We start from the raw sequence: 19040 nt of genomic DNA, 5'->3' as shown, positions 1-19040 counted from the left end.
AAGTGTCCCTGGATTACACATTTCTATGACAAAGTCAAACAAGAGACCTATACATTCTGGGTGGGTGTTGTGCTCACCTCTTTCTCATTTCAACACATGCTCAGGTATACTGGCTAGACTTCATCAACTCTCTCTCAAAGTCTCTAGACAGGCCCAAGGCAAATCAACATGTCAAAGCCTAACCTGACAAATAAGGCTAACACATAGGCTAAAATGTAAATGAGATGGTTAATATGAAGTAATGAAAATGTTAAATAATGAGAAAGACTGCATAAACGACGGCCTCACATTTCAGAAGTATAAGCAGGTCATTTGCATGTTTCATGCATCCTCCAACCTCTACCCCTGTAGGTGGTCCGTGTCATCGGTGCAGGGGCCATGTGTGTACATTTAGGGTAAGTGTACCTATTAAATCCACCAAAATCTTAGTTTAGACATTTCTAACATACTGTATACCGCCTTAATTGCTGTAAGAAAAGTGGAGAAAAAATTAAATATTAAATGTGAAGTTATGATTTTACAAGACAAAAATATTTGATCAAATATGCCCAGAGTGGGTTTAATGGGTGTTCCAAATAAGCCCACTTCTTAAATAATCTATTTTCATTTCCAAATGTACATTTCTTATGTAAAATGTGATTATTTGTAATAATTGTAGGGGAGATTAATACACTGCTCAAAAAAATAAAGGGAACACTTAAACAACACAATGTAACTCCAAGTCAATCACACTTCTGTGAAATCAAACTGTCCACTTAGGAAGCAACACTGATTGACAATAAATTTCACATGCTGTTGTGCAAATGGAATAGACAACAGGTGGAAATTATAGGCAATTAGCAAGACACCTCCAATAAAGGAGTGGTTCTGCAGGTGGGGACCATAGACCACTTCTCAGTTCCTATGCTTCCTGGCTGATGTTTTGGTCACTTTTGAATGCTGGCGGTGCTTTCACTCTAGTGGTAGCATGAGATGGAGTCTACAACCCACACAAGTGGCTCAGGTAGTGCAGCTCATCCAGGATGGCACATCAATGCGAGCTGTGGCAAGAAGGTTTGCTGTGTCTGTCAGCGTCCAGAGCATGGAGGCGCTACCAGGAGACAGGCCAGTACATCAGGAGACGTGGAGGAGGCCGTAGGAGGGCAACAACCCAGCAGCAGGACCGCTACCTCCGCCTTTGTGCAAGAAGGAGCAGGAGGAGTACTGCCAGAGCCCTGCAAAATGACCTCCAGCAGGCCACAAATGTGCATGTGTCTGCTCAAACGGTCAGAAACAGACTCCATGAGGGTGGTATGAGGGCCCGACGTCCACAGGTGGGGGTTGTGCTTACAGCCCAACACCATGCAGGACGTTTGGCATTTGCCAGAGAACACCAAGATTGGCAAATTCGCCACTGGCGCCCTGTGCTCTTCACAGATGAAAGCAGGTTCACACTGAGCACATGTGACAGACGTGACAGAGTCTGGAGACCCCGTGGAGAATGTTCTGCTGTCTGCAACATCCTCCAGCATGACCGGTTTGGCGGTGGGTCAGTCATGGTGTGGGGTGGCATTTCTTTGGGGGGGGCCGCACAGCCCTCCATGTGCTCGCCAGAGGTAGTCTGACTGCCATTAGGTACCGAGATGAGATCCTCAGACCCCTTGTGAGACCATATGCTGGTGCGGTTGGCCCTGGGTTCCTCCTAATGCAAGACAATGCTAGACCTCATGTGGCTGGAGTGTGTCAGCAGTTCCTGCAAGAGGAAGGCATTGATGCTATGGACTGGCCAGCCCGTTCCCCAGACCCGAATCCAATTGAGCACATCTGGGACATCATGTCTCGCTCCATCCACCAACGCCACGTTGCACCACAGACTGTCCAGGAGTTGGCGGATGCTTTAGTCCAGGTCTGGGAGGAGATCCCTCAGGAGACCATCCGCCACCTCATCAGGAGCATGCCCAGGCGTTGTAGGGAGGTCATACAGGCACGTGGAGGCCACACACACACTACTGAGCCTCATTTTTACTTGTTTTAAGGACATTACATCAAAGTTGGATCAGCCTGTAGTGTGGTTTTCCACTTTAATTTTGAGTGTGACTCCAAATCCAGACCTCCATGGGTTGATAAATTGGATTTCCATTTATTATTTTTGTGTGATTTTGTTGTCAGCACATTCAACTATGTAAAGAAAAAAGTATTTAATAAGATTATTTCATTCATTCAGATCTAGGATGTGTTATTTTAGTGTTCCCTTTATTTTTTGGAGCAGTGTATAAACTGATCATTACTATTCATCATGAAAGTAGCACTCATAACAGGGTCCAATGGTATACACAGAGATCAATGCGGACTTGTCAAACAGCACGCACCTGATCCAACTAATCAACTAATCATAGACTTCAATCAAGACATGACTGGTTGAATCACGTGTGTTATTGCTTGGTTATAAACAAAATGTACCCCCACTGGCCCACTGTGGATAAGAAGCCATAACACAAAGACTAGAACACACACAACTTTCAATGAATTATCTGAAAGCTGATTCACATTTGCTGTATTGCTATTCTTGTTGCTTAGTTCAACTAGTCTTCCTAAAGCCTGTCTGAAGACTTTTTCAAATCTCCCTCTCTACTGTTGTATTACAAAGGTACAGGTGGTGGACCAAAAAACGGAATCACCTGGATGAATGAAGGACAACAATATGACAATGCCCCCACCCAAAAGTGCATGATTAGTCGCCCAATAGACGTCTTTTTGTCCACCACTTGTAGGTATTCTACTGTATCTCAGATATGCCTGAAACCTGCTCTTATTCTTCTCACTCTGCATCAACGACTACCTGTCCACTCCAAACGTTTTGGAGAGAGTACAGAGGTTTCTAAATGTTCCTCATCTTGGAAAAGACACCAGGGCTTAATGAATAATATGCAGAACTGTAGTTTGTGTGTTTTAATCAACTTCAATCTAAAGAAAAAAACGATTTATGCTCATGTTCATTGAATATTAGGAATATCAACACACTATCCCCATGTGTTTCAATGCAAACCAGGCTTAATAGGAGCACAGTGGGCTTAATAGGAGCACAGTGGGCTTAATAGGAGCACAGTGCGCTTAATAGGAGCACAGTGGGCTTAATAGGAGCACACTGGGCTTAATTGGAACAACAGTAATTTATGGTGTAAAATAGAGAATAGCAAAGTCTACTCGTAAAATATTTGGAAACCAATGGTTTAGGGTATAAATATACACTATTGACTACAATATTATGTACAGTTAGTATTAATATATCGAACAATATGTATTTATTGCCACCTTCTGCATAGAGGGAGTGCTTTTGTGCTACTGTACCTTTTAAGCCCCCCTGAGATAAATGTCAAATTTACAAAAATGTAATCTATGTATACAATGGAAGGTTAATTTAACAGTAAAATAAGACAAAATGCATTTAAAAATGTATGCTGTGAATGCCTGAAATCTATTATTTTGTTGTAGTTGCAAGTTATGTTGCTTTTGTGTGACTGTGACATGTAGGCATGAAAGACCAATATATTCAATTGGCAAGAAATAGTCATTACTGCCCATGAAATATGCTATCATGTGCATACATCAGTACATTCATTTCTTAATTTTACATAAAGTATGATCACTTTTTTTTCAGCTTTGAAATTGGCCACTAGTGGGAACTGTTATTTAGTTGAAACAAACACTAAACAGCAGAAATGTACAAAAAAAATGCCTTCTTTATTTGAATCCAAAGACGGAAGTGAGTTTAACGGGTATGTGGGCTTAATAGGTACACTTACCCTAGATGTGTGTCTAATTCCACCCAATCTGTAGGTTTAAACAGTTTACCCCCTACCCATGTGAAATAGGTCATAGAGATAATGATATGAAGCTTATGAGGCCATCGGTAAACCAAAGAGGATCAATTGAATTGGACAAACCCAATATAGGCTGCCTCAAATAATCCCTACATTTGGGGAGCCCTCTTTCACTCCCTTTAAAACCCACCTACTTATAGCCAATATTATGAGCTTATCGCACCTGAACTCTTTCAGCTTGAACTTCTTCCCTCAGTCTTTTCCATGTGACTATTTCTGTCCCCTCTCTTTTGATAGTGTTTAAGTGAGTGTTTCCCAATTTTCATGTTCTATATTTCATAATTGAATGTTACGTTCGTTGGAATGATCGGACCAAGGTGCAACGTGAGTAGCGTTCCACATAATTTATTAGAAAGTGAAACTTAGAAAAAATAAATACAAAACAATAAAGAATAAATGAACCGTGACGACAATGCAACTACACATAAACAATATCCCATAACCCACAGGTGGAAAAAATGCTACTTAAGTATGATCCCCAATTAGAGACAACGATAACCAGCTGCCTCTAATTGGGAATCATACAAAACACCAACACAGAAAAAAGAAACTAGAACCCCACATAGAAAATATAAACTAGACTAACCCCCCAGTCACGCCCTGACCTACTCTATCATAGAAAATAAAAGCTTTCTATGGTCAGGACGTGACAGTACCCCCCCCAAAAGGTGCGTACTCCGACCGCAAAACCTGAAACAAAAAGGGAGGGTTAGGGGGGGTGTCTCGTGTCGGCTCTGGTGCAGGAAGAAGAACCCTCTCATCCTGCAGATCCGCCAGCATCGGAGGCGGCTCTGGTGCGGGCCGAAGAACCTGCTCATCCTGTGGATCCAGCCATGGACCCAGGCTGAACACTGTGCCTGGACTGGGCACCAACGCAGAAGAAGACTCTGGCCTTGAAGCTAGAGGTCCCGAACCGTGGACCGTCTCAGGAGGTTCCGGACCGTGGGCCGTCTCAGGAGGTTCCGGACCGTGGACCGTCTCAGGAGGTTCCGGACTGGGGAACTGTCGCCGGAAGCTCTGGACTGGGGAACTGTCGCCGGAAGCTCTGAGGGAACTGTGCCGGAAGCTCTGGACTGGGGAACTGTCGCCGGAAGCTCTGGACTGGGGAACTGTCGCCGGAAGCTCTGGACTGGGGAACTGTCGCCGGAAGCTCTGGACTGTGAAAGCGCACTGGAGGCCTGGTGCATGGAGCCGGGACAGGTGGCACCAGACTGGTGACGCGCACTTCAGGGCGAGTGCGGGAAGCAGGCACAGGACGTACTGGGCTGTGGAGGTGCACTGGAGACCTGGTGCGCAGAACCGGTGCAGGATATACTGGACCGTGGAGACACACTGGAGGTCTGGAGCGTAGAGCTGGCACAACGCATCCTGGACAGATGACCACCTTCGCACGGCAAGTGCGGGGAGCTGGCACAGGACGCACTGGGCTGTGAAGGCGCACTGGGGACACAGTGCGTAGAGCCGGCGCAGGATATCCTGGACCGAAGAGGCGTACTGGAGACCAGGCGCACTGAGCTGGCACCACCCGTCCTGGACAGATGCCCACTTTCGCACGGCAAGTTCGAGGAGCTGGCACAGAACGCACCGGGCTGTGGATGCACACTGGAGACACTGTGCGTATCACCGCAAAACATGGTGCCTGACCGGTCACACGCTCCCTACGGTGAGTACGGGGAGTTGGCACAGGACGTACTGGGCTGTGAAGGCGTACACTGGAGACCTGGTGCATATAGCCGGCATCAATTCTACCGGAACTTTAACACACTTCTCAGGACAAGTACGAGGAGCTGACTCAGGTGGCCTCGGACGGCTAACACGCTCCTCAGGGCGAATGCCGTGCATACTATGCCAAACCAACAGCTCTCTCTCATCCCTCTCCTCAACTTTCGCCGCCCATTCCTCGCTCAATCTGTCCCAATATTCCTCCTCGGTCTCTGACTCATTCCTCGGCTCCGCCGACCACTCCATGTGCCCCCCCCCCCCAAAAAAACGTTTTGGGCTGTCTCTCGGGCTTCCGTCGTGGTTGCGAATCCCGGAGTCGTCGTTGATCCTCCTTCGCTGCCTCCGCCTGCTTCCATGGCAGGCTCTTGTCTCCTGCCATGATCTCCTCCCACATCCAGGAAGTCCTCCACTCCCTTCTCTCCTGTGTCACGCTGCTTGGTCCTGGTTTGATGGGATATTCTGTCACGTTCGTGTGTATAGACGGACCAAGGCGCAGCGTGAGTTGCGTTCCACATAATTTATTAGAAAGTGAAACTTTAATACAAAACAATAAAGAATAAACGAACCGTGACGACAATGCAACTACAAATAAACAATATCCCATAACCCACAGGTGGAAAAAATTCTACTTAAGTATGACCCCAATTAGAGACAACGATAACCAGCTGCCTCTAATTGGGAATCATACAAAACTCCAACATAGAAAAAAGAAACTAGAACCCCACATAGAAAATATAAACTAGACTAACCCCCCAGTCACGCCCTGACCTACTCTACCATAGAAAATAAAAGCTTTCTATGGTCAGGACGTGACATTGAAGTCTTTCCTTGGAATGTGAATCGCTACAACTAGCTGTGTAAGAAAATCTCCTTCCATTCTCCTGCTGGTGAGATGAAGGTCAATTTCAGGCTATGCATGAGGAAGAGGGTCTGTCAGAAAGTTTACTGAACATAAATTATGAAATAATCTGGCCAGTCGTACTGCTTTCCTGATGCTACATTGAGAAAGCTAGCTATCTGTGCCTTTGTTTAGAATCCTACACATTTTTGGAACATTTTGTCAGCCCAAGCTTCTCCTGGTTTCTTCTCCATTGAATGGCGCTTGTATGTGAGCACTGAGAAGGAGAAGTTGTCTTTCCTCACTCGCTCTAATTCCATCTTTCACGCTCCGTCTCAATCTAAAGATCAGCCATTTTAGATTGACCACCATGAATACAGTTAATCCTGAAAAACACCCACTTCAACAGACCAAAGGGACATGATGGAACAATTAGTTTGGTGTTTACACCAAGGCCATCTACCATGGGGAGAGAGATAGACCATGGAGTAGAAAAGAGGAAGAAGAGAGTGAGTAGAGAGGACGAGGAGAGAAGTCCTAGCTAGCAGATGGCCTGAATCGTCCAGAGAGACAGTATTCTCGCTCTCTCCAGAGTCAGGGCAGCCATTAGGAGAAAGGCCTTCTGCTAGAGGAACATTTCACTGTGAACACTCAGTCCAGCATAGGGAGGAGGAATCCAACAGCCCAGCTAGCTATAGAACGAACAAACAGCCTCCAGCACCTGGTCATGACACATGCATACACTCACATGTACGCTTGGGCACAGACACACTCACGCAAACACACACACACACGCACACACACACACACACACACACACACACACACACACACACACTGCTTACAGCCCCAAGATGTGTGTGAGTTTGTTTGTGTGTGTGAGTATTCTGTTACGCAACGGGAGAGCTCTTCCCATCTGTGCCTCTACAGCCCCCGCATCCCTGACCAGTGAAGCAAGAAACCATACATCAGCCTTGCACTCTGCCTCAGCTTTATCATCTTCACCCTCTTCCTCCCCATCATCATCCTCAGAATTTCCCCTGACCCTCAACCTCTTCCTCCTTATTTTCCTCACCATCATCCTCACTCAGCCAACCACTATCAGAAAACATATCCTATTCTCCATCCCAGGAGCTTCATCTAACAGATTCCATACATTTCAAAATCCAGATTATCCCCCAAATACATGAGTGCAAAATCTCCCACATCGTCTGTGGCATTGTAACTGACCCCGCTCTCCTATTGTTGTGTGAAATGTAGTAAAACAAAGAGACCAGACAAGAGTGAGATAATCCCACAGATCGCAGCTGGGAAGGAGTAAGAGCGTTAGCCACATGCTAGGCCTCTTACTGTGCAGCCTGCCTGCCTGCAGCCCCAGCCAGCCAGCCTAGCATAGAGCAAGACCAGAGAAAGGAGAGGTGGACACTGTTTGTGGAGGGATTTTCAATAAGAGGGTGGCTATGTGTTATTCATCACTTTCAATCTTTACACTGTGTGAGTGCATGTCACTGGAAGCAAAGCAGGTATATCCTACAGGCCTGAACTCAACAGTCATGAATGATGTCCCTATAGATGAAAATGGGTCAACAGAAATGAAGACTCTGAAATGATGAAGAATAGGAGATATTTTTGACTTGCACAATACAGATCATTCCCAATCAAAGAGAACATCAACAGTGCTGGAGAGAGAGAGAGTCTGTTTCCTGCCACACCCTCAGTACAGGGGTTAGTGTGCAGCTGCTGCCCCTCTCCTCTTTACCCCCCCCACCCCCACCACCGCCAGAGCAGACAGTCTTATCTGCCTCTCTGCACAAACACAGGGCTCATCCTGGCACAGGAACGGGTGCCTGCTGCCAATGACCCACAGCTTGATCAACGACCCACAGCTCGGTCTGCTCTAATAGGGTGCCAGAGCTGCTGCGGGAGGGCGGGCTCTAAAACGCCACTCACCTTGTCAGCAGAAAGCCCAGGGAAACCAGGTCAGAAGGAGCCACGTCACAACACCATTGCAGCTAGCGTATTTGAACCCAACCGCTCAAGCCTCTAGCTCCGAGCTAACCACTCTGTTAGCTCGAGCCGTAACTGGGCCTCGAGGCTACGAACAGGTTAAAGATATTACTGAAGATGATTGTTTGGGGAGAGAGAGAGGGGAAGAGATAGATTTCTTTTGTCCAGGACTACAGTAAAAGCTTTTTAGAAAAAAGCTGGTTGGGTTTCAGAAATAGTCGTGGACTGAGTCAGATGCCTCTCTCAGCCGGCGTCACAAATGGCATTCTTTCCCACATATAGTACACTACTTTTGTAGTGCACTACATAGGGGACATGGGATGCATTTGGGACATATCCTCTGTCTCCCATGGTTGGCTGGCTGCGGCTCACAGACACCTGTGGTTGGAATTCCACACACGGAACCCTGGGAGCCAAGCGTCTGTCTGAGGAAGACCTCCCTGTCTCAACCTGGACTGACTGCATTTGTTATTCACTCAACTGAACTCACATTCCAGGAAGATAGAGGTAACTCTCCTACACAAGGCCACTCAGAAGACACAGTCAGGTATACACACAAACACACACAGGCACTGAGTGACACACACACTTTGAGGCTTATGTGTCCCTCTATACCCTTCACAAAGAGCGTACCTGCTTAGAGACAAGGGGGAGAAGACAAGAGCGTCAAAGTGCACTGAGAGAAGAGTGAATGAGGAGGGGAAAGCTGCTTACACAGACAAAAGAAAACAATGCTCACAATTCATTGTTCAGTGATTTTTAGGAGGAGCCCCATGTCTCACAAGGTTTAGTGGAACTATGACCGTGTAATGAACAGGCAGTGAAGAGATCACCGAGTAGGCAGGTTTCCATGGTTTGCCTCAGTCAAGAGGTCAAACCTGACATTTCAGCCAAGGAACATGTAAAGTACCAGAAACTACACACAATAATCAAGTGCACCAATTCCAGGACCAGCAGTTGTGAGATTAAAATTGAAACCATTAGATTTCACTAGCTTAGATGCTCTAGTCTAAATCCTACCAGTGTGTATGACGAGACTATGAACACATCCCCCCTCCCTCCATACATGTCAGTCAGTCAGTCAGTCAGTCAGTCAGTCAGTCAGTCAGTCAGTCAGTCAACCCTGCCAGGAAGGGGTCAGCGTGCAACAGCCTCTTAAATCTCCAGACATGAACGGAGCAGCAACTAGAGCTAAGATTAGAGGGCAGCCGCCACTCACCCAGGTCTCCATGGAAACTGTTGTCATGGGAGGCTCTGCTGGCCGGTGTTGAGTCCGGATCGAGTGGGGGCCAGATCTGGCCGGTCTTGCGGACGCTCACAATGGTGGCTTCGGACATGACCACGTGGCCCTGCTGGCGGTGGCGCTTCTGGGACTGTGGCGTGGGGGGACTGCTGCTGTCAAACGAATGCTGGGAGTTCTGGGAGTTCTGCGAGGGCGAGCGGCTCTTCTCCCTGAAGGGCCGGCGGTAGGCCGTGGTAGGACTGGGTGACACGTGGCTGGACTGGCCAGACGAGAAGTCCTCCTCGCTGGATGTTAGGTTCTCATTGGAACTGCAGTCTGGTGTGTAGCCGCCGCCTCCGCCCCCCACGTCCTCAAAGCTCCCGGGAGAGTAGGAGCGCCGGGGCCAGGTCAGGTGGTGCTCTTCTCCGATGTGGTCCCTCATGATAACGCCCCCTCTTCCATCCCCCCCGGCCTCGCCCATCATCACCCCGCCCACGTAGACGCTGGTGTAAGGCTGGAAGTCAGAGGGTTGCCATGGGGGTGGAGGGGGCTGTTTGCCCCCGTTGGCCTTGGGGTGGCGTGGGTTGGGGTCCCCGTCCTCGTATTCAGCATCGTACCCACAGGTGCTCTCTGTAGAGCGCCCCCTGTAGACCGGCCGAGTGCGGAGCTCACCTGCCACAGTGGCCAGGTTGCCTGGCAGGGAGTGCAGAGATCTCTTGCGCTCCATCTGCATGGCCTGGCTGCCCAGGGTGCTGATCTTGTCAGAGACGTCTCGGTCATTGACCCTGACCAGGCCCCTGTCATGGTGGAACTCCATGTTGGTGTAGAAGGGCTGCTGCTTCTCCTGGCTCTTCCCTGCATCCCCGGCAGAGTGAGAGTTTGCCCGCTTGATCCTCTCAAAGTTAGACCTCAGCGCTGCCACCCCCAGTCCCATGCCAAGCTTGTCATTGGGGTCAGATGCTAGGTCCTTGTTCGGGGGTGGGTGTTGGCGGCGAGGGGATATACCTCCTTTCTGTTTGGAGGGCGAGAGGCCGTCTGTCTCGCAGGGCTCTACCTGCTGGGGTACCTCAAAGGCAGACTGGAGCTCCAGCCCGTCTCCGTGGGAGGCTGACTTCCGGGCTGGAGGGGGTCTAGGTTTGGACCTAGCCTCCCCCACCGGTTGGAACCGGCTCCGCTCCCCCTGTTCCTGCACGTGTGGCTGCTGAGACTCAGCACCCAGCCCTGCCTGGTCCCCTACCTCGTTCATCTGGGCCTTCCTGAAACCCCAGCGCTGGCGGTCATAACTCTTCCTCTCCTTGGCCAGCAGCGTCTGCAGGTAGATCATACGGAAGCGCTCCTTGTTCACCTCCAGCTCTAGCCGCCGGATGGAGGCTTTGCACTTCTCCAGCTCCTGTTCGATGCCCCCCACCGACCTGAGCTCCATCTTTGGGGGGTCCGACTCGGGGAACTGCGCTTTCCATGCTTCAATAAATCCCACAGGCTCCACCATTGTTGATATTTACTGTACAGCAGTAGATCTGACTGGGGTGATGTCACCAGTAGCCTACGGGGCTCGTTATTTCTCGTCTATCATACAGTTTCTGACAGGGAAAAAATCGGAATGTACCTAGAGAAACTACTATAGAAAAATACCATTCATATTAATGGTATGTTAAACCAGTTCATAAACTGACAATTGAACTGTTGTCACCTCTTTGCCGATTCGCAGTCACAATATATTGAATAGTCAACAATAGAATAGAACAATAGGCTTATCACTCAAACCTACGAATGTGTCAGACACGAATCATATTTGACGACGGTCTCGCCTCTTCTGCATTATTCCAGAAATAAATATGAGACACATCTCCTGTGCGGATGATCTTCTGGATATAGAACTCCCGTGTGATGAGAAAGTGATAACGGCTCTCCAACTACTTACTTTCCATTGTCTTATTCAAGTCAAGCTTTTTCCATATATTCCATAATCGATTAACTTCGTTTACTCACATGACAACATCCCTGTTCCATAATCACCGGCTCCAGCTGTTCCTAGCTCTTTATACCAGCTCAGCGTCCATGGAGAATGGCATAAAATGAGAGAAAAGAGAGAATGATCGTTTTCCCACGACAAATTCATTTTATCTTGTTCCTATTCCGAATCGAGGATAAATTATCATTTGTTTTGCCTTGTTATCCCATGTTTTCGCGGTTCATTGTTAGTGTACAGTTTATCCAGATCTTCACCGTTCATCGCCTGTGGACCCCTGCGGTTGCGTGTTCCAATCTCGCTCTGGAGACCGAGGGCTGCAGGAAAGGGAGGGGCCAGACGGAATATGATTGACAGCGGTTGCGCTCGGTTTCCGTTCAATTAAAGAGACAAGGTATGGATATATTCAACTGTATTCCACATAACAATGATCCGGCACTGGATAATTTATTGATATTTCAGTAAATCCTATAAGCATAATCATCTAAGCGAAACTCTTGGATGTAGCCTATATTCCATGTATATCTGTCTTTATTTGAGCATTGCAGCCAAGATTGTAGAATGGAGAGTTAAAAATCTATTGTTGTATTATTCTCTTCGTATGGACTGAGAAAATGCTAATTATATGCTACAGTAATTGAAATCAACCTGCTGTGCAGGTGTGATACTTCTGGGCGAAGCCACTTCCGGAATTCATAATATGACACCACAATGCCACCTTGTGGGCTGTTCACGTAAAAAATATATATACAGTAGGCTGATTATTATAAACTGGGTGGTTCGATCCCTGAATGCTAATTGGCTGACAGCCGTGGTATTTCACAGGTATGACAAAACAGTTATTTTTTACTGCTCTAATTACATTGGTAAACAGTTTATAATAGCAATAAGGCACCTCGGGTGTTTGTGATATATAGCCAATATACCACGACTAAGGGCTGTGTCCAGACACTCCGTGTTGTATCGTGCATAAGAACAGCCCTTAGCCGTGGTATATTGGCCACCACACCCAGTTGGGCCTGGTATATTGGCCAAATACCACACCCAGTTGGGGCTTATTGCTTAAATAAACTCCATTCAAATCGACAAGTCCACAATATAGGAGTACAGTAGTTGTAGTACAATAGTAACTTTCTATCGGTGGTGGAAAAAGTACACAATTGTCATACTTCAGTAAAAGTAAAGATACCTTAATAGAAAATTAAAGTCACCCAGTAAAATACTACTTGAGTAAAAGTGTAAACGTATTTGGTTTTAAATATACTTAAAGTATCAAAAGTAAATGTAATTTCTAAAAATATACTTAAGTATTAAAAGTGGTATGAATAGTTAAAAATTCCTTATATTAAGCAAACCAGATGGAACCATTTATTTTTTTATTTACGGATATCCAGGGGCACACTTCAACACAGACATAATTTACAAATGAAGCATGTGTTTAGTGAGTCCACCAGATCAGAGGCAGTAGGGATGATCAGGAATGTTCTCTTGATATGCATTCAAAATGTAACAAGTACTTTGGGGTTTTAGCAAAAATGTATGGAGTAAAAAGTATATTATTTTCTTTAGGAATTTAGTGAAGTAAAAGTTGTCAAAGGTACAGATACCCCAAAAATGACATAAGTAGTACTTTCAAGTATTTTTACTTAAGTATTTTACACAACTGCTTTCTATGTCTAATCTAATTAGCTGACATACTAACAATATTACATACAGGTAACTGCCAAAATAAAGGAAACACTTGAGTAAATAAGGGATACAAAGTATATTGAAAGCAGGTGCTCCACACAGGTGTGGTTCCTGAGTTAATTAAGCAATTAGCATCCCATAATGCTTAGGATCAGTTGGCCATTATTTGGCTACCATGGCTAGAAGAGATCTTAGTGACTTTGAAAGAGGGAGAGAACCCATATTTCCCTCAGATTACACAGATCCACAAAGAATGCGAAAAAACAAACCCAATTTTGATCAACTCCCATATCTATTGGGAGAAATACCACAGTAGCAAGGTGTGCGACCTGTTTCCACAAGAAAAGGGCAACCAGTGAAGAACAAACACCATTGTAAATACAACCAATGTTAATTTATTTTCCCTTTTCTACTTTAACTATTTGCACATAAAATTACATTTCATGTCTTTGTTCTTTTGGAACTTTTGTTAGTAATGTGTACTGTTAATTTTTGTTTATTATCTAGGTAACTTGCTTTGGCAACGTTAATGTGTCCCATGCCAATAAATCCCTTAATTTGAATTGAGAGGGAAAGAGAGATGGGGAAACGAAGCTTCCTGAAGCATTGAGGCTTTACAGCCAATTGTGTCAAAAATAGGTTAATTACTAGGTGATTCATTATTTGTCACTAATGTGCATTGTGAACATCTGCTGGACAGCAATAAATAGCAACGTGTGATTATTAGTTTTTCTCCACTAATCCGTGGTGCAGCGGTAAATCTTTGGTTTTAATAGCCTTACCTCAATTGGATTTCTAAATTCACATCATACTTCCGTTTTTTGCCTTCAAATGTATGGTTTTTCAAAAACGGAATCCATGGCATTATTTGGGATGCTTCAGACAGAAGCTATTTTCAAAATAGTGTTCCTAAAGCAGAATTCCACGTCATACCCTCACGTCCCTGAATGTTCCCTTTATGAACAACTAGTCAGGTGAAAGTCCCTGCACAAATTCCGAAATATATTTATAAGTACGATTTCCAGTACAGTTGGGTGTTTGAACGCAGTTTAATTGAAGAAAGCACCGTAAACAAGGCGAAATCAGTGGGATTTCGCATTTTTCAACACATGGTTTTAAAAAGCACATGATCAAACGAAGCTTCGGACATCGTTGATGATGCACAAGGTCAAATCATGACGTCAGTGATATTCAGATCAGAAAATCGGAGTTTTACAAAGAGTCACGAGTTGGAATTCCGAGTTGGATGACCGTTCAAAACGATTTTTCCCAGTCGAGGCTCGTTTTTTTCCCACTTCCCAGTTGTCCTGAACGCACGGAAGTCAGAGATTTCCGAGTTCCCTGTTCAGAACGTTGTTCTGAAAGTGCAGTGGTGTAAAGTACTTAACTAAAAAATACTTCAAAGCACTACTTAAGTAGTTTTGGGGGTATCTGTACTTTACTATTTATATTTGACTACTTTTACTTCACTACGTTCCTTAAGAAAATATTGTACTTTTTACTCCATACATTTTCCATGACATCCAAAAGTACTCGTTACATTTTGAATGTTGAGCAGGACAGGAAAATAAACTCAGCAAAAAAAGAAACGTCCTCCCACTGTCAACTGCGTTTATTTTCAGCAAACTTAACATGTGTAAATATTTATATGAACATAATAAGATTCAACAACTGAGACATAAACTGAACAAGTTCCACAGACATGTGACTAACAGAAATTGAATAATGTGTCCCTGAATAAAGGGGGGGTCAAAATCAAAATTAACAGTCAGTATCTGATGTGGCCACCAGCTGCATTAAGTACTGCAGTGCATCTGGACTGCACCAGATTTGCCAGTTCCTGCTGTGAGATGTTACCCAACTCTTCCATCAAGGCACCTGCAAGTTCACAGACATTTCTGGGGGGAATTGCCCTAGCCCTCACCCTCCGATCCAACAGGTCCCAGACGTGCTCAATGGGATTGAGATCCAGGCTCTTCGCTGGCCATGGCAGAACACTGACATTCCTGTCTTGCAGGAAATCACGCACAGAACGAGCAGTATGGCTGGTGGCATTGTCATGCTGGAGGGTCATGTCAGGATGTGCCTGCAGGAAGGGTACCACATGAGGGAGGAGGAGGTCTTCCCTGTAACGACCAGCGTTGAGATTGCCTGCAATGACAACAAGCTCAGTCCGATGATGCTGTGACACACCGCCCCAGACCATGACGGACCCTCCACCTCCAAATCGATCCCGCTCCAGAGTACAGGCCTCAGTGTATCACTCATTCCTTCGATGATAAACGCGAATCCGACCATCACCCCTGGTGAGACAAAACCGCGACACGTCAGTGAAGAGCACTTTTAGTCAGTTCTGTCTGGTCCAGCGACGGTGGGTTTGTGCCCATAGGAGACGTTGTTGCCGGTGATGTCTGGTGAGGACCTGCCTTACAACAGGCCTACAAGCCCTCAGTCCAGCCTCTCTCAGCCTATTGCGGACAGTCTGAGCACTGATGGAGGGATTGTGCGTTCCTGGTGTAACTCAGGCAGTTGTTGTTGCCATCCTGTACCTGTCCCTCAGGTGTGATGTTTGGATGTACCGATCCTGTGCAGGTGTTGTTACACGTGGTCTGCCACTGCGAGGAAGATAGGTGTCCATCCTGTCTCCCTGTAGCGCCATCTTAGGCATCTCACAGTACGGACATTGCAATTTATTGCCCCGGCCACATTTGCAGTCCTCATGCCTCCTTGCAGCATGCCTAAGGCACGTTCACGCAGATGAGCAGTGACCCTGGGCATCTTTCTTTTGGTGTTTGTCAGAGTCAGTAGAAAGGCCTCTTTAGTGTCCTACGTTTTCATAACTGTGACCTTAATTGCCTACCGTCTGTAAGCTGTTAGTGTCTTAACGACCGTTCCACAGGTGCATGTTCATTCATTGTTTATGGTTCATTGAACAAGCATGGGGGTAAACAGTGTTTAAAAACTTTACAATGAAGATCTGTGAAGTTATTTGGATTTTTACGAATTATCTTTGAAAGACATGGTCCTGAAAAAGGGACATTTCTTTTTTTGCTGAGATTAGTTCAATTCACGCACTTATCAACCGAGCATCCCTTGTCATCTGTATTGCCTGTGTTCTGGCGGATTACTAAACACACATACTTCCTTTGTAAATTATGTCTAAATGTTGGAGTGTGCCCGTGGCTTTAAATAAAATAAAAAAAATGGTGCCATCTGGTTTGCTTAATATAAGGAATTTGAAATGATTTATACTTTTACTTTTGATACTTAAGTATATTTTAAACCAAATACTTTTAGACTTTTACTCAAGTAGAGTTTTACTGGGTGACTTTTACTTTTACTTGAGTCATTTTCTATTAAGGTATCTTTACTTGACTCAAGTATAACAGTTGGGTACTTTTTCCACCACTGTGAACGCGGCACGTATCTACACACTGCTTCGCGATTTCGACGCATGCCTCGGAGCTCCAGTATTAAACGTAAAATACCCCAGTTCTAATATTTTTCCACCTAATTGGTCTTTTGACCAGTCACAACATATATATTTTTTCAGAACTGATCTGATTGGTCAAAAGATCAATTACTGGAAAAAATATCTGGAAATTGGCTGCGCAGCTAAAAATCACCAGATCTCAACCGAATTGAACACTGAAGGCAGCGAAGCAAGTGTGCCTCATACTAGGTTATGTTTGCACATAGCATAATTCGGCTAGGCGATGTCAGCGAGGCGAAGCATACATCTGTACCACAGACAGAAGGGGTAAACCCAGACACGTCACAGGGGCTATAATGCTGAAGCATCCTTTAAGAACGTTTTCTCAGAGGAAGTCCAGTCGCGGGTAGTGGGAGTGAATGGAACTAAGTGAAACTGAGCAGATGTTCTGCAACATTCTCAATACATTTTCCTGTTCCCAAAACTAGAATATGTTACAAACACAGTGCACTTAGTTGTAAAAAATCGTGTTGTTTAGGAATGCAAGGTCAAATTGAGTTTGTGCACAAGCACACTTCACAGAGGAGGCATTCCCGAAAGGAAATATGTTACAAAACGCCTACCTTGCTTGTTCTGCCCACTATGCTTCATTTTCTCCCACTGTAAATGACACAGATTAACTATCTTGGGTTAGCTATACTGAACAAAAATATAAACACAACATGTAAAAAGTGTTGGTCCAAAGTTTCATGAGCTGAAATGAAAGATCCTGCAATAGACTGTACAGGGGGGCTAGGGTCAGTCTGTCCTATCTGGATGAATTCTCCTGTCTTATCTGGTGTCCTGTGTGAACTTAAGTATGCTCCCTCTAATTCCCCATCTCTCTCGCTCTCTCTGAGGACTTGAGCCCTAGGACCATGCCTCAGGACTACCTGGCCTGAAGACTCCTGTCTGTCCCCAGTCCACCTGGTTGTGCTGCTGATCCAGTTTCTGCTGTTTTGCCTGTGGCTATTGAACCCTGACCTGATTACCGGATGTGCTACTGTACCTTGTCCCAGACCTCTTGTTTTCGATCCTCTCTCTCGCTCTCTACCACACCTGCTATCTCGACCTCTGAAAGCCAACTGACATTTACTCCTGAGGTGCTGACCTGTTGCACACTCTACAAGCACTGTGATTATTATTTGACACTGCTGGTCATCTACGAACGCTTGAACATCTTGAAGAATGATGTGGCCTTAATGGCCATGTACTCTTAGAATCTCCACCCTGCACAGCCAGAAGAGGGCAGGCCACCCCTCAGAGCCTGGTTCCTCTCTAGGTGTCTTCCTAGGTTCCTGCCTTTCTAGGGAGTTTTTCCTAGCCACTGTGCTTCTACATCTGCATTTCTTAATGTTTGTGGTTTTAGGCTGCTGATGTAAAAAGGGCTTCATAAAAACATTTGATTTGATTGATATGCATGCTTGTCATCCTCACAAGGGTCATGACCTGACTGTAGTTAGGCGTCGTAACAGACTTCAGTGGGCAAATGCTCACCTTCGATGGCCACTGGAGAAGTGTGCTCTTCACAGATGAATCCCGGTTTCAATTGTACCGGGCAGATGGTAGAAAATGTGTATGGCGTTGTGTTGGTGGCGGTTGGTTTATGGTATGGGCAGGCATAAGTTACGGACAACACAATTGCATTTTACCGATGCCAATTTGAATGCAGAGATACCATGATGAGATCCTGAGGTCCATTGTCGTGCCATTCATCCTGCGCCATCCCCTCATGTTTCAGCATGATAATACACTGCCCCAAGTTGCAAGGATCTGTACACAATTTCTGGAAGCTGAAAATGTCCCAGTTCTTCCATGGACTGCATACTCACCAGACATGTCACCCATTGAGCACTTTTGTGATCCTCTGGATCAACAGCGTGTTCCAGTTCCCACCAATATCCAGAAACTTCACACAGCCATTGAAGAGGAGTAGGACAACATTCTACAGGCCACAATCAACTCTATGCAAAGATGTGCTGCATGCATCACACCTACACCCCTATTATTATTATTTTTTTAAGGTATGTGACCACAGATGCATATCTGTGTGAAATCCATAGATTAGGGCCTAATGGATTTTTTTCAATTGACATTTCCTTATATGAACTGTAAATCAGTAAAATCTTTGAAATTGTTGCATTTATATTTTTGTTTAGTGTATTTGCACACTTGCCAAGCCTAACACTTATGGCAAACAATGAGTTGGTATGAGCACAAAGACTGGCACTCTGACTACAAGACAATGATACAGACCCAAA

General features: G+C 45.6%; 1 protein-coding gene across 1 annotated transcript in view; it reads right to left on the bottom strand.

Annotated features, from left to right (window-relative positions):
- The window catches only part of LOC106566295 (breakpoint cluster region protein), a 129128-nt gene extending 117199 nt beyond the window's left edge, over positions 1 to 11929 (bottom strand). Inside the window, 1 exon segment of the mRNA XM_014134192.2 lies at positions 9647 to 11929. Within this exon segment, the coding sequence (XP_013989667.2) occupies positions 9647 to 11138 (1492 nt within the window). The 5' untranslated portion in view covers positions 11139 to 11929.
- Positions 11930 to 19040: the final 7111 nt, after the last annotated feature.

Source organism: Salmo salar, chromosome ssa01 (assembly GCF_905237065.1).
Source record: "Salmo salar chromosome ssa01, Ssal_v3.1, whole genome shotgun sequence".
NCBI lineage: Eukaryota > Metazoa > Chordata > Actinopteri > Salmoniformes > Salmonidae > Salmo > Salmo salar.
The sequence above is the reverse complement of the archived record's forward strand: the minus strand, read 5'-3'. Positions and strand labels throughout refer to the sequence as shown.